Source organism: Coregonus clupeaformis, chromosome 27 (genome assembly GCF_020615455.1).
Source record: "Coregonus clupeaformis isolate EN_2021a chromosome 27, ASM2061545v1, whole genome shotgun sequence".
NCBI lineage: Eukaryota > Metazoa > Chordata > Actinopteri > Salmoniformes > Salmonidae > Coregonus > Coregonus clupeaformis.
This window is the reverse complement of record NC_059218.1, coordinates 13931366-13945630: the sequence shown is the minus strand read 5'-3', so window position 1 is coordinate 13945630 and position 14265 is coordinate 13931366. Positions and strand designations below refer to the sequence as shown.

General features: G+C 46.1%; 1 protein-coding gene across 2 annotated transcripts in view; it reads right to left on the bottom strand.

Moving 5' to 3' along the window:
- LOC121541398 (mitogen-activated protein kinase kinase kinase 1-like) overlaps positions 1-14265 on the bottom strand; it is a 124694-nt gene that overhangs the window by 29566 nt on the left and 80863 nt on the right. For both annotated transcript variants that reach the window (XM_041850385.2, XM_045208055.1), the window contains exons 8-13: positions 14168-14249; positions 9500-9689; positions 8947-9201; positions 5950-6071; positions 5209-5300; positions 4841-5033 (exon numbers count right to left, since the gene is read on the bottom strand). In XM_041850385.2, the coding sequence (XP_041706319.2) occupies positions 4841-5033; positions 5209-5300; positions 5950-6071; positions 8947-9201; positions 9500-9689; positions 14168-14249 (934 nt within the window). The remainder of the gene's footprint in view (positions 1-4840; positions 5034-5208; positions 5301-5949; positions 6072-8946; positions 9202-9499; positions 9690-14167; positions 14250-14265) is intronic.

Sequence of the window (14265 nt, the reverse complement as noted above, 5' to 3'; positions counted from 1 at the left end):
TATGCCTTTTGGGTTGTCTAATGCCCCTGCTGTTTTTCAGGCACTAGTCAATGATGTCCTTCGGGACATGTTGAATCGGTTTGTTTTTGTCTATCTGGATGATATCTTGATTTTCTCAGAGTCCTCCCAGGAACATGAACTGCATGTGCGCCAGGTGTTGCAAAGGTTGTTGGAGAACAAACTGTTTGTGAAGATGGAGAAATGTGAATTTCATGTGTCTGAGACCTCTTTTTGGGTTACATCATAGCTCAGGGGGAGCTGCGGATGGACCCAGCTAAGATCTCTGCTGTCACGGACTGGCCAGCTCCCTCTACCCGCAAACAACTTCAACGATTTCTGGGGTTTGCGAACTTCTATAGGAGGTTCATCAAGGACTACAGCCGCATTGCGGCGCCACTCACCGCTCTCACCTCCATCTCACGACCGTTCGCTTGGAATGAAGGGGCCGAATCAGCGTTCGAAGAACTGAAACATCGCTTCGCCTCGGCTCCCATTCTGATGCAGCCGGACCCCCGACCGCCAGTTTGTCGTGGAGGTGGATGCATCCGACACTGGGGTAGGTGCAGTGTTGTCACAACGTTCTCCTGAAGATAACAAACTGCATCCCTGTGCTTTTCTCTCAAGGAAACTTTCTCAGGCAGAGAGGAATTATGATGTTGGAAATCGTGAACTGCTCGCCGTTAAGCTGGCTCTCGAGGAGTGGCGACATTGGTTGGAGGGGGGCGAACAACCCTTCATCGTTTGGACGGATCATAAGAATCTGGCTTACCTCCAGTCAGCGAAGCAGCTCAACCCCCCGTCAAGCCAGGTGGGCACTATTTTTGGGAGATTCAATTTTTCTCTGTCTTACCGTCCTGGGTCACGCAACGTCAAGCCTGACGCCCTGTCTCGTGTTCATTCGGCTGTTGATACTGGTAGTAACCCTGAACCCATTTTGCCTCCTACCTGCAGTATTGCAGTCATCACATGTGACATCGAGGGGATTGTTAGACAGGCTCAACATCAGCAAGCTGACCCTGGGAGGGGTCCTCCTAACCGGATGTTTGTCCCTGAGTCTGCTCGCTCCCAGGTACTTCAGTGGGCTCACTCGTCTCCCCTTACCTGTCACCCTGGAGTTTCGCGGACCCTTGACTTTGTGCGACGGAAGTTCTGGTGGGCCACGATGGAGGCGGACACTCGAGCCTTCATTGCTGCTTGTACGGTATGTGCACGAAGTAAAAACTCCACCCAGGCCAGCGCTGGTCATCTACGACCTCTACCTATACCCAGCCGGCCCTGGTCGCATATCGCTATGGATTTTGTCACTGGACTTCCCCCCTCATCTGGTAAGACTGTCATTCTTACGGTGATTGATCGTTTTTCTAAGTTCGCTCATTTTTTTGGGCCTACCTAAACTGCCCACTGCCAGAGAGACGGCTGATATTTTGGTTGAACATGTGTTCCGCTCTCATGGTCTACCCACGGATATTGTCTCTGACAGGGGTCCCCAGTTTGTCTCCCAGGTGTGGAAAGCTTTCTGTAAAGCTTTGGGCGTTACATCCAGCCTGTCCTCTGGATATCACCCCCAGACCAACGGGCAAGCCGAGAGAGCGAACCAGGAGATGGAGACCGCTCTTCGCTGTGTCACTGGGTCTAACCCTGGGTCATGGAGCTCCATGCTCCCCTGGGTGGAATATGCTCATAACACCTTGACTAACGCTTCCTCTGGTTTGTCTCCTTTTCTGTGTGCTCTGGGTTATCAACCTCCCCTGTTCCCTTCCCAAGAGAGGGAACTTGCGGTACCCTCGGTGCAGTCCCACATGCGCCGCTGCTTCAAGGTCTGGAGGAAGGCCAGGGTAGCTCTGTCCCGAGCTTCGGCGTACATGCAGAGGCAAGCCAACCGTCACCGGTCCCAGGCTCCCGGTTACTCTCCTGGTCAAGAGGTATGGCTGAAGTCACGGGACCTTCCATTGAAGGTGGAGTCTAAGAAGATGGCGCCTCGTTTTATAGGACCGTTCAAGATACTGTCTATTGTTAACCCCTGCGCGGTTAAGCTACAGCTTCCTGCCTCCCTACGGGTTCATTCCACCTTTCATGTTTCCCAGATTAAGCCTGTGTCGGTTAGCCCTTTGTGCCCGCCCTCTCGTCCCCCTCCTCCGCCCAAGATCGTGGGTGGGGGTCCGGTCTACACTGTCCGGCGACTTCTGGATGTTCGCCGCCGAGGTCGTGGTTTCCAGTACCTGGTGGATTGGGAGGGTTATGGTCCCGAGGAACGTTCCTGGGTGCCCAGGAGCTTCATTGTGGATCCTGATCTGGTCCGAGAGTTTCATAGGTTACATCCCGATAAACCCCGTCGGCCGCCAGGTGGCGTCCGTAGAGGGGGGTACTGTTAGGCCTACTGCTGCTAGGTAGCTCTCTCTCTGCTCTCCCCCTCCCCTCTGTCTGTCCTTGATTGCAGGAGTGAAGTCTGGTGTGCGGGAGTCAGGGTTCCAGCTGCAGCTCATTCACCATAATCACCTCAGCCTTTAAGACCCGGTCAAACTTTCCACTCATCGTCAGATCATAGTCAAGACAACCATGTTAGTCTCGCTGCCGACTCAACCTGTCTGTTTTCCCTCTTGTGTTTTTTTGGACTGGTTATTTACTTTTTCTCCTGTGCCACAGATATTTGGAACCTGACTCCTGCCTCCGCTTCACTCCTGCCACCACCATCCTGCTCTCCACTATCGGGCCTCTCCTTTGGACTCACCACGGACACTAGGACATTACGGTACCACACCTGCCCTGACCTGGATCTGTACCCTCCCTGTAACCTGGACTTGCTCTTCCCCATTTATTGGAAACCTGGACTATTGAACATTATAATAAACCTGTTAAAACTTCTCTGGCTTGGTGTACTTGTCTGCATTTGGGTTCTATCCAGTTAAATCATAACAGCAACAGTGTGTGAAAACCTTGTGAAGACTTACAGAAAACGTTTGACCTGTGTCATTGCCAACAAAGGGTATATAACAAAGTATTGAGAAACTTTTGTTATTGACCAAATACTTATTTTCCACCATAATTTGCAAAAAAATTCATTAAAAATCCTATAATGTGATTTTCTGGATTTTTTTTTCTCATTTTGTCTGTCATAGTTGACGTGTACCCATGATGAAAATTACAGGCCTCTCTCATCTTTTTAAGTGGGAGAACTTGCACAATTGGTGGCTGACTAAATACTTTTTCCCCCCACTGTATGTTTTGATTTCTAAGACATTCTAAGGTTTGTATCATTCACAACTAAAGTTGCCAAATAACTCTAAATCTAGCATATAGGACCTGTTTCAAATGATCACTTGTACGCTCAACATAGCCACTTCATATGCGCACTCGCTCTGTAATGGGAAAAATATTATGTATATTTTATTAAGCTAAGTTCAATTATATTCTTCTTATTATAAAATCAGATAAAATAAAATAATGGCATGGGACTTATAAGCATATCTTGTCAGCTAAATGAACAAGCCTACAGCCTTTGGCATGGAGCATAGCCAGATAACATAGGTCTACAGTAGGCCAACACATATTCTGTTATTTGGAAATACATTCTCTTCATATCATAATGTTTCTTTAGATCTGACAAAAAATAAATTATGGGTTTATTGTGATGGTGTATATTAAATTGATTTATTATACTTTTTTAAATGTAGACGTTCAAACGGCACGCATCAGCGGCTTGTATGCCTAGAGGCCTGGATATGCTAAACCTGTTAAAGTTAATTAACGGTCAATTACCATAAGACCAGCAGACTTTTGCATGACAATAACTGGCTGACAAAATGACCACCACAGCCCTTTGCACAGCCTCATGTCGCAAGGATTTGTACACAATTCCTGGAAGCTGAAAATGTCCCAGTTCTTCCATGGCCTGTATACTCACCAGACATGTCACCCATTGAGCATGTTTGGAATGCTCTGGATCGATGTGTACAACAGCGTGACCCAGTTCCCGTCAATATCCAGCAACTTCGCACAGCCATTGAAGAGGACTGGGACAATATTCCACAGGCCACAATCAACAGCCTGATCAACTCTATGCGAAGGAGATGTGTCGCGCTGCATGAGGCAAATGGTGGTCACACCAGATACTGACTGGTTTTCTGATCCACACCCCTACCTTTTTTTAAAGGTATCTGTGACCAACAGATGCATATCTGTATTCCCAGTCATGTGAAATCCATAGTTTCGGGACTAATTTATTTATTTCAATTGACTGATTTCCTTTTATGAACTGTAACTCAGTAAAATCTTTGAAATTGTTGCATGTTGCGTTTATGTTTTTAGGCGATCTTAAATTCACCAATGTGAAAAAACAACACTTTTGGAGACTATAGTGGTTGTTTAGAAATGTTAATTCTGGCCGAGACGGGATTCGAACTGTGGACCATTAATTTTCCTTATTTTTTCCTAATTGCTCCAGGGTCGCCGTTGATAATGGCAGACCCTGGCCGTGACCCCACTCTCCGAGGGTGTCTCAGAGAGATTTGGGATATGCAAAAAAACAAAACATTTCCATTTCACACGTGTAAAATACACACTTGTACATGTATGAAATAGAACAAATATAAGCACCCATAATTATTATTACAAGGTCACCAACTCAAGGCTGTGAGCTCAAGGCTACATGACTACAAGATCAAAACTTCAAAGTCACAAAATATCACTGGGCACAATGCTCTTCCCTGTGGCGCACCACCACCTCTCCCACAGAGTCGGAGACTCGAGTCAGCAGCTAGGTGACCAAAGCTATACAAGGACAAGGTCACCAACTCACAGCTGTGCGCTCAAGGCTATATGATATGACTATAAAATCACGGACCTCTCCGCCAGGGTCTGAGACTGGTGGCAGTCCCCTCCGGAAACTATGTGGGGGTAGAACTCGGCGGGGAACTCCAGCAGGAGCCTGTCAATCAGACAAAGACGGCCCAGCAGGGCCTGCCAGTTATTGGCCTCCGTCTGGGGCCCCAGGAGGCAGTTCAGGACATAATCCACCCCGCCAATACCGATGGACCCTGGGAGAGAGGGAGAGACGTTTATAGTGAGTAGTCAGTTGGATCGTTTTTTTATTTGTAAACTGTTGTTAAGACATGAGTGACAGTCACATACATCAATTTGAGTGATATGGGGAGAGCTTTTCACATTTCCGCTGAGCTCCCAGCAGGGATAAATGGGATTTGTAGTTCTTACCTGCTTTGAGGAGCTCTCTGCCCACGGCCAGCTCTCCCACCTGGGCTTTACACAGCTCCAGTAGTGTTGACACTGACAGCTGGCTGGTACGACTGGACATGACACAGAGAAACAACACTCAAAATGTATTTATGTCCATGCTAGACTGCTAATGCTTTTAATTAATTTTGAAATCATACTTTTTCTACAGTTTGTAATCTCTCGTGGACAGACTACGTAAATATATCAGACCAGCGAGATTGTAGTTCTGGGTTAACCAAGATTATACATTGTGCAATTGAGACATATTGAAATGAGACATGGGGAATATAATCTGTTTATTCATGTACTATCAACCTAATGAATACAGTATTATATTACAAGAAAAGGTGGCCATGTTTGAGTCAGTTCTTGAAGATGTACAGTGTATCAGGCTAATTCAAATCTGGACCTCAAAGCCAGTTCCACTGCTGATTTTCATTTGTCCACTCTAAACAAGGATTGATTTAGAGCTGGGACACCAGGTGGGTGCAATTAATTATAAGGTAGAACAGAAAAGAAGCAGTGCTCTGCACGTCCAGGCTTAGATTTGAATACCTCAGATATACAGTATATCATCCAGTATGATCAGTGTGGTGAGTTCAAACAAGTGCATGTCATGTTTTGTATTGCCCACCAGAGGGCACTAGCTACTAGCAGTTGCGGTGAACCACTGACAGGCTCTCATATCTATCCCACTCGTTTGTTTGAGACAGACTTTACCTGTTGGCATCTGCACATTTGACCAGGATAGTCTCCACCACGGGCCGGAGCAGCTGCTGCAGCCGTGAGCGTTCAGACACCGAGTGGCAGGGCGTGTACACCAGCATGGCCCGCAAGGTTTTCTACAGGAAGGGGACAAGAGACCAGGGTTCACATCTACAACTTAAACATATAGCACCGATATTGTTACTGTGTGTCCAGTAAAATTAAAATAAAGATAAAAAAGAGATAAGTATGGTGATATATAGTGTAAAGCTTCATCACAAAATATTAGCTGGCAAACCAATGGCTGAGAACTTACTATCAAGTATGAGTTTAGAACGCTTTATATCAAGCAAAAAAAGTCTAGGCCTAAATAGGGCTGGCACAATTATCTGTGTAACCGACGGTTATTGATGAAGACTGTCATGAAAATAAAATTACCGTAAAAGTTAAAGTTACTGGAAAACACGAGACGGAGAGAAAACAAATCCCTGGGAGTTTAGCAGAGTCAATGAGAAACACAAGACCTCTTGGAGCGCCCTAACGTAACACTGTGGATCGGCGGTGGGACTTTACTGGTTAACTGATAATTGAAGATACTAATTGCATAAACAACGTAACGGGAGTATAGTACAGTAATAAACCAACCTCATTAGAACAACCATAATCGTTCCATTAACTTAGGCGATCTTAAATTCACAAATGTGAAAAACAACACTTTTGGAGACTATAGTGGTTGTTTAGAAATGTTAATTCTGGCCGAGACGGGATTCGAACAGTGGACTTTTAATTTTCCTCCTTTTTTCCTAATTGCTCCAGGGTCGCCGTTGATAATGGCAGACCCTGGCCGTGACCCCACTCTCCGAGGGTGTCTCAGGGAGAGTTGGGATATGCAAAAAAACCATTGCCAATTCACACGTGTATAATACACACTTGTACATGTGTGAAATAGAACAAAATAAGCACCCACCAAGGCTGTGAGCTCAAGACTACAAGATCAAAACTTCGAAGTCACAAAATATCACTGGGCACAATGCTCATCCCTGTGGCGCACCTCCACCTCTCCCCCAGACTGGGAGGAATTGCACTTTTGACCCCGCCGAGTTATGACTCTGTCTATTCCTGTGACAATATGGCTGCCTGGGCCTGACCTCAAGGCCATTAGTGAGGCCTCTGTGGCCTCGGCAGGAGGTGGAGACTTGGTGGTGCTCCGCCCCAGGAGAGGGGTGGAGGTGCTGGGGTCCAGGCGATGCAGCCTGACTCCCAGAGAGAGAGGAGGCGTGGGGAGTGGTGACTGATAGAGCGTTGCAATGGAACGCTGTCCAGAGACAGATTCAAAGTTCTTTCTCACTCTCCCTCTGCCAGGCAGGCAAGGTTAGTCTTTCCTCCCATCACGCTTCCCTCACTATAACTATTTTGTCCCACTCGCTCTTTCACACTCGCACACACTATCTCTCCCTCTCAACCCCCGTTACTCCATGTTCCCCAGTCTACTCCACTCTTAGGAGACAGATCATATCAATAAACAAGCGTTTCGGCAAAACAAACAAACTTCCAATAGGGAAGGCCACCTCACATGGTATGAAAAGGTAATAAAACAGGAGCCCCAACTTCTCAAAGTTCTTGAAATGTTGGCTCTGGCGTTTTCACTTGCTACAAGCTAACGACTTTGCCCCGCGATGCGAGCGCGGTCTTTAACCTGGAACAAAATAGAGCATTTTCAAAGCGACGATTTAAGTCGATCTGGCCCACTCCTCCAAATATGGTGGTGCCTGTGGTATTCTTTGTCCACCCGCCATCACCACCATCCCCTTCTTGGTCTTGATTGAAGAATACAGCAAACACCAAAGTCTGTCTGCTACTAAACACCCTGGAAAGCCCCCCGAGAGGACAGAACTTTTTTTGTTTTCCATAACTGCTGCTCTGCTGAAGCAAAGTGCTGCGGGGAAATGTCGATCTTCCAGACGGCCTGCATTTTTTAAAACACGCACCAAGAACTAGGATCCCATGTGGCTCAGTTGGTAGAGCATGGCGCTTGCAATGCCAGATTGTGTGTTCGACTCCCACAGGAGACCAGTAAAAAAAAGTATGAAAAATGTATACACTTACTACTGTAAGTCGCTCTAGGTAAGAATGATTGCTAAATGACTAATGAAAAAAATTAAATACAAAACTATTGTTCAAAGAGATCATGTAAAAGAAATAGTGAGAAAGACCTTGTTCAGTCTGTCCCTGGTTTGACTCTGTTGAGACTTCCTGGATGTTCAGTGGACTTTAGAGCTAGCCAGACTAGCTTGTTGTTGAAGTGAACTTCAGCACAATTTAAGAGATAACGTTCATCAATGTTAGGTGGGAGGGAGAAGGGTGAAAGCGGAGATCTGGTAGTGCTAACTAATCAATTCCAGAGTACCGATAACAATACTTTTCTTGTGTTCATCACTCTGGGGTGATTGGCAATGAACTGAAGTTACTTGACCATCTATGCATTGCAATCACTGTACAGTACAGTGTATCATTTATCTTTGAAGTGATGGTGATTCCTGGAAATACATTCCTATTGAGGTTGTTGACCATATCTTTGAGAGTGAAGATATATTCAATATATGGGCCTCTCACTTTAGTGAAGTGCAGTATAAGGAACACGTGTGAATATCAAAAGGCCCAGTCCAGAAACAACCACTAGATGGATCTACAACCATATTTCTTAGACATATCCAATTATTTCCTTTGATCAAATTACAGAGGTTAGTTAGATAATCTCTCATTTAATACATGGGGTCCCAACCCCAAGATTAGCTGTCATCATGGCATCAGCTAATGGGGATCCTAATAAAGATAAACATTTGGGAAACCCTGGGCTAGGGGTTGTTTCTGAATGGGATCTAAGACTTTAAGGGGTCCAAAATGCTTTCCCTGACTTCTGGAGTACGGTACAGTTACAGAATTATATAGTAAAACTTCATTCTTAATTTCATAGGATCTCTGTGGGTACAGTAATATTAAAAAGAGTCTCACCAGTGCGGCCACGTAGATCTTGTAGACAGGGTCGGCACACACCATAGAGAGGACGCTACAGCATGACTCCAACACCACATCACCCAACACCTCTGTACAGCCCGCCCCGGCCCCCAGCCCGGCCCCCGGGCAGGAGTGCTCGCCATTGGCCAGGAGGAGCGCGCCGCTGACGTCATGCAACAGTCGCCGCAGGGCCATCTCCCGGATGTTCCAGTTCCTGGAGAACAGGCAGCCCACCAACTCCATGCCAAACACCTGGAGAGGAGGACACACAAAATGATAACTACGAACGGAATATGGCACTGATCTGATACAGACATCAACTACATGTAAACCCTCTTGGTATGCAAAGGCATGAAGACATTTGGTTTGGTTTGCCTAGTGCAATGGAACAGTCCCAAAATAGAATGGAATAGTCCCAAAATAGAATGGAACAGTCCCAAAATACAAGCTCAAAAGGTAAATCAAGTATTTTAAAGTATTGTACATATGTATTTGATCCAGGTCTGGTACACATTATTAGACCCCACATCTATCTTTCCACCCCTCTCACCTTGATCCAGGGCTCGGCCAGTTCTTTGTAGGTCTGGGGGATCTGCTGGACCCCGAATTGGGGCTGGGTGAAGTCTCCATCCTGGGAAGATGACCCCCCTCTGGAGTCCCCCTCGCTGTGGGACGATGATGACGCCTGGGGATGACCCACCGCCGCCGCGTTCTCAATGGAGACAGAGGAGGGGTCATGGCTGCCGAGAAAGATGCCAAAGTCAGTCAGTGATGTTTTAGCGACATTTGGGGGACTTTTTAAAATGGTGGCAGTAGACTCAAGGTTTGAATTGTACATTTCAGCATTAGCAGTTTCATGTTTTGAGCAACTGATATTACAATCAGCCTTGGTCAAGAATATGCTGATATAGGCATGGTCAGGAATATAGTTTTCCAAACAGGATGAAATGGGGGGAATTTGTCAAGGGAGAGGGTGGGAAAAATTCCCTTTTCTGAAGACAGCAGGCATCAAACCGGTGAAAAAATCCTAATCCCATCTTTCGAAACTTCCTGTTGGACTGGCACAAGGGTCATTATCATAATTGCGGTTCGAAATGTCTCTGCGAAAAACAACCGGGTACAGTTTCAGAGCAGGGAGGTGGCGAAGAGGGTAACACAGACCCTTTCTGACTGTATTCATGTCTTGAGGGGGGAAAACAACAAGAAATGGGCTTCTATCATTTCATTCCCAGGCAGACGCACAAAACAAGGGCTGGTGCCTCGCTGTCTAGCTCACCTAACCGCGCCGTGGAGAGGATCCAGTTCACGACAAACCTACGAGCACACACAAACGTAGGCTCACGCATAAACGCGCATAAACACACACACACTCACACAGAGAGCCAGGGCGCCAGCATAGGCCCTGGGTACACCCTGCTGAGCATTCTACTTTACCCTGTGGTACTTAAAGTTCAAATAGATTCTTGAGGCTAGTGTATTTAGCATACATACATGTACTTATGGTAGGACATGAGCTCATTCAGTGCAATATTATACAGTAGTAGAGCATTCAGATATACATATATTGTGTAGAACAGGGCATTAATACATTGAAATGTCTATCGTTCTTAGTTAATTCTATAATGTTTTACAGTGTCTGGCTACATATTTTGAGTGATCCAATTGACATTTTAGTCATTTAGCAGAAACTCTTATCCAGAGCAACTTACAATTAGTGAGTGCATACATTTTTCATACTGGCCCCCCGTGGTTGTTTAGGTGTCGTGTCTTTCATCCCTTGGCTGTAAGGATTGAGAGCTAAGAGGTCTCTAATGGTGGTGTGTGGGGGGGGTCTAATTTGGGGCCTGATTCCTGAACTCCTACCCTGGGCTCAGTTGTTGGCTTCTATTAGCCTTCACTGGATGGCCAATGTTTTACAAGCTCTGACCCAAGCTCTGACCCAACTTTGCTATTTTGTGATTCTTTTGTCATTTATTTGTTACTTTATTTTCAAGAAATGTATCCGCTATGATGAAGTACTTTTGAACACCATAGTACCCTCCAAGCTCATCATTAAGCTTGGGGCCCTGGGTCTGAACCCCGCCCTGTGCAACTGGGTCCTGGACTTCCTGACGGGCTGCCCCCAGGTGGCAAACACCTCCACTTAGCTAATCTTCAACACAGGGGCCCGCTGTAGACAATAAGGGCAGACCCCCAAGACATTAACCTCATCTAGATGTACAAAGCAGTACAAGTTTACTGAGTGACTGATTCAAAACAGTAATATTTTCTGCCACAAGTAAAAATAACTAGATAAATACATTTGCAGACCTTTTAGATATTTATTTACCATCACAAGAGGAAATGTAAAATAATGTAAAACAATGTAATACACAGATGAAAAGTGTGATGAAAGGGGAAATAAGAGAAAAAACACAAAGTAAACACCAGTAACGTGAATGAGGAAGAAAGAAAAAACTGCACAACAAATAAATGACCCACTACCCTAGCATATGAATAAGAAAAAAAAGCACACAGCAACAATTTTTTGGGGTGAGACAAACGGGAGACGTTGGTCAGCAGGAATAGACACAATCCATGGTACCATGACATCGTAGACAGACTTTGCTGGACACTGCTGCTGTTTCTGTAACTCCTGCTGCCGTTCCTTTAACTCATCCACCTGCTGCATAATGACAGTGTCCAAAGGATCCTAAGCATCTTCCTTTTCCGGCCATTGGAGCTGGAGGTCGGGGAGATCGGTTTGAGCGCGCCTGGACGGTGGGATGGGTGTTGGTGAGAAGGGCCTGGGCGTTGGGGAGAGGGGCCTGATAGGTGATGAACCAGGTCGGGGAGATGATGAATCAAGGGGCGATGAACCACCTGTAGAGTGGCCCTAAGGGCTCAGCTCTGTCTCTAGACTGTCCAAAACACCACCCCCCTCCAACACCTACAAGCAGATGGCGAATACATTATAATACAATGCAAGCAATCTTAAAACATCTCCATGGGATCCTTTTGAGTTAAAACATTTACCCAAAATAACTTATTTCATAAACATCTCAATCTAATTAGCACATACACACACACAAACACACTACAGTGCATGTGTGTCAGATGTTTGAACTAGCCCTGCTAATCATTATGATAACAACACAGGCACTGAATATTTTCCACTCACAATTTCTCCCATCCAGAAAAGAGCTGATTTCACATGTTCTAACTAGGTCTACTAAAGATAAGATCACAAACACACACACTGTACAAAAGGACTTGGCTGCATGACGAGTACATACCATATCTGGCATATTGGTGTCTGTCTGACGATGTTTCACGTGAACATCAAGCCAATCCAGTTGTCTGACAATCGGTGGGACACACACCAGCGGCAGCCCCACTCCTCGACTCCTTCACCCTTTTCAGATTGCGAACATACCGGTCCCGAATCTTTCTCAATGTTTCTTTGATATCAGTATCGGTGTTCAAATTTCGTGATATCTCCCTCCAGCTGCTGTCTTTTGCTTGCTCGTCCGAATACAACCGCATCGAAGGGTTGTTAAGGTTCTCGTATTGTCTCACCAGCTCACACAGACGCTTCTCAAAACTGGACAGACATAATTGCTCTTAGCAAATCTCAAAATAAAAAGCACAAAAAAGGAAACTTGCAAGTAGTAGAGGCGAAGTAGCAGAACATCCATCTCTTCTGTGTTCATACCAGAAGGGATACTGGAAAATATGTGATGTAGACACAGGGGCGGGACTTCCATTGCAAAACTCACTTAGTACTGCCCCTCAGTCTTCGTAAGGAACGATACGTCAGGTCTCAATTTCCAGGTCGAAAAAAACTGTGTCAAATGACGGAGCGTATTACAAGGAGCCACAACTGTTGTGACGAAAAACGACATTGCAACACTGCACTACGCTCCGTCAGCCCTGTTTGCGTATTGTCTGTAGACCCTTTCAGTCCCCTCCTGTACTCCCTGTTCACCCACGACTGCGTGGCCACGCACGACTCCAACACCATCATCAAGTTTGCTGACGACACGACGGTGGTAGGCCTGATCACAGGCGACGATGAGACAGCCTACAAGGAGGAGGTCAGGTGACCTGGAAGTGTGGTGCAGGAACAACAACCTCTCCCTCAACGTCAGTAAGACCAAGGAGCTGATTGTGGACTACAAGAAACGACTGAGCTCTCAACCCGCTCCACTGCAGCCCCTCCACTGCAGCCCCACCATCGACGGGGCTGCAGTGGAGCGGGTCGAGAGCTCAGTCATGAAGAAGGCGCGACAGCGCCTCTTCCCCCTCAGGTGATTGAAAAGGTTTGGCATGGGCCCGCAAATCCTCAAAAAGTTCTACAGCTGTACCATTGTGAGCATCTTGACTGGCTGCATCACCGCTTGGTATGGCAATAGCACCACCCTCGATCGCATGTTTTACCTTATGATATTTTTAGTCTTACATTGTTATAGATTATTGCATTGTTGGGTTTAGAGCTTGCAAGAAAGGGATTTCACTGTACTTGTGCACGTGACATTAAAACTTGAAACTTGAATGGCTATGGCACACTGTTCGCTAAGCCCTGTGTGGCCTAGCATGATATAGCCTAGCACTCTTCTAACATGCTAATGTTATTGGCTATGACACACCGTTAGCCCAGTGTGGCCTAGGCTACTATAGCCTAGCGCACCGCTAACATGCTAATGTATAGCTTTGCCACACTGTTAGCCATGTATGGTCTAGCCTAATATAGCCTAGCGCAACGCTAAAATACTAATGTAATGGCACACTGTTAGCCATCTGAAGTCTAACATAGCTTATCTCACCGCTAAACACTCAAGGCTCTTTCCTGTCTCTAGGCTACTGTGTGCCATTGATGTAGCCTACAATAAATCCATCACAGGTTTGAGTGGATTTCCACACAATATGCTCTAGTCTAAATCACTAACACTTTGTGAGCATACAGTATAAACATCTTATAAACCATTTAATAGTTTGCTAACTGTAAGTTAGCCATAACCATAACTCGCATTGAGCTCGCATGAGATTTGCAAAACTGCACAGCTGTTCTGTCGTCTCAGACTGAGGCAGGTGTTTCCTTTCCTCCCAGACACAAACATAGTGAAGCCGCTTCCCCCGTCTTTCACACAACAATACCAGATACCAGCTGGTGGGCTGCCGAATCCACCCCCCATTCCAGGAGTATTTCCAGGAGTTCCTAGATCCTAGTTAAAATTACCTGTAAAAATCATGGGACTTCCACTTGGCTCTACAGAGGGGGCAAATGAGCGTCTCGTGGTTCCGCCGGCATTCCTCAGCCCCTGCGAGACAGACAGA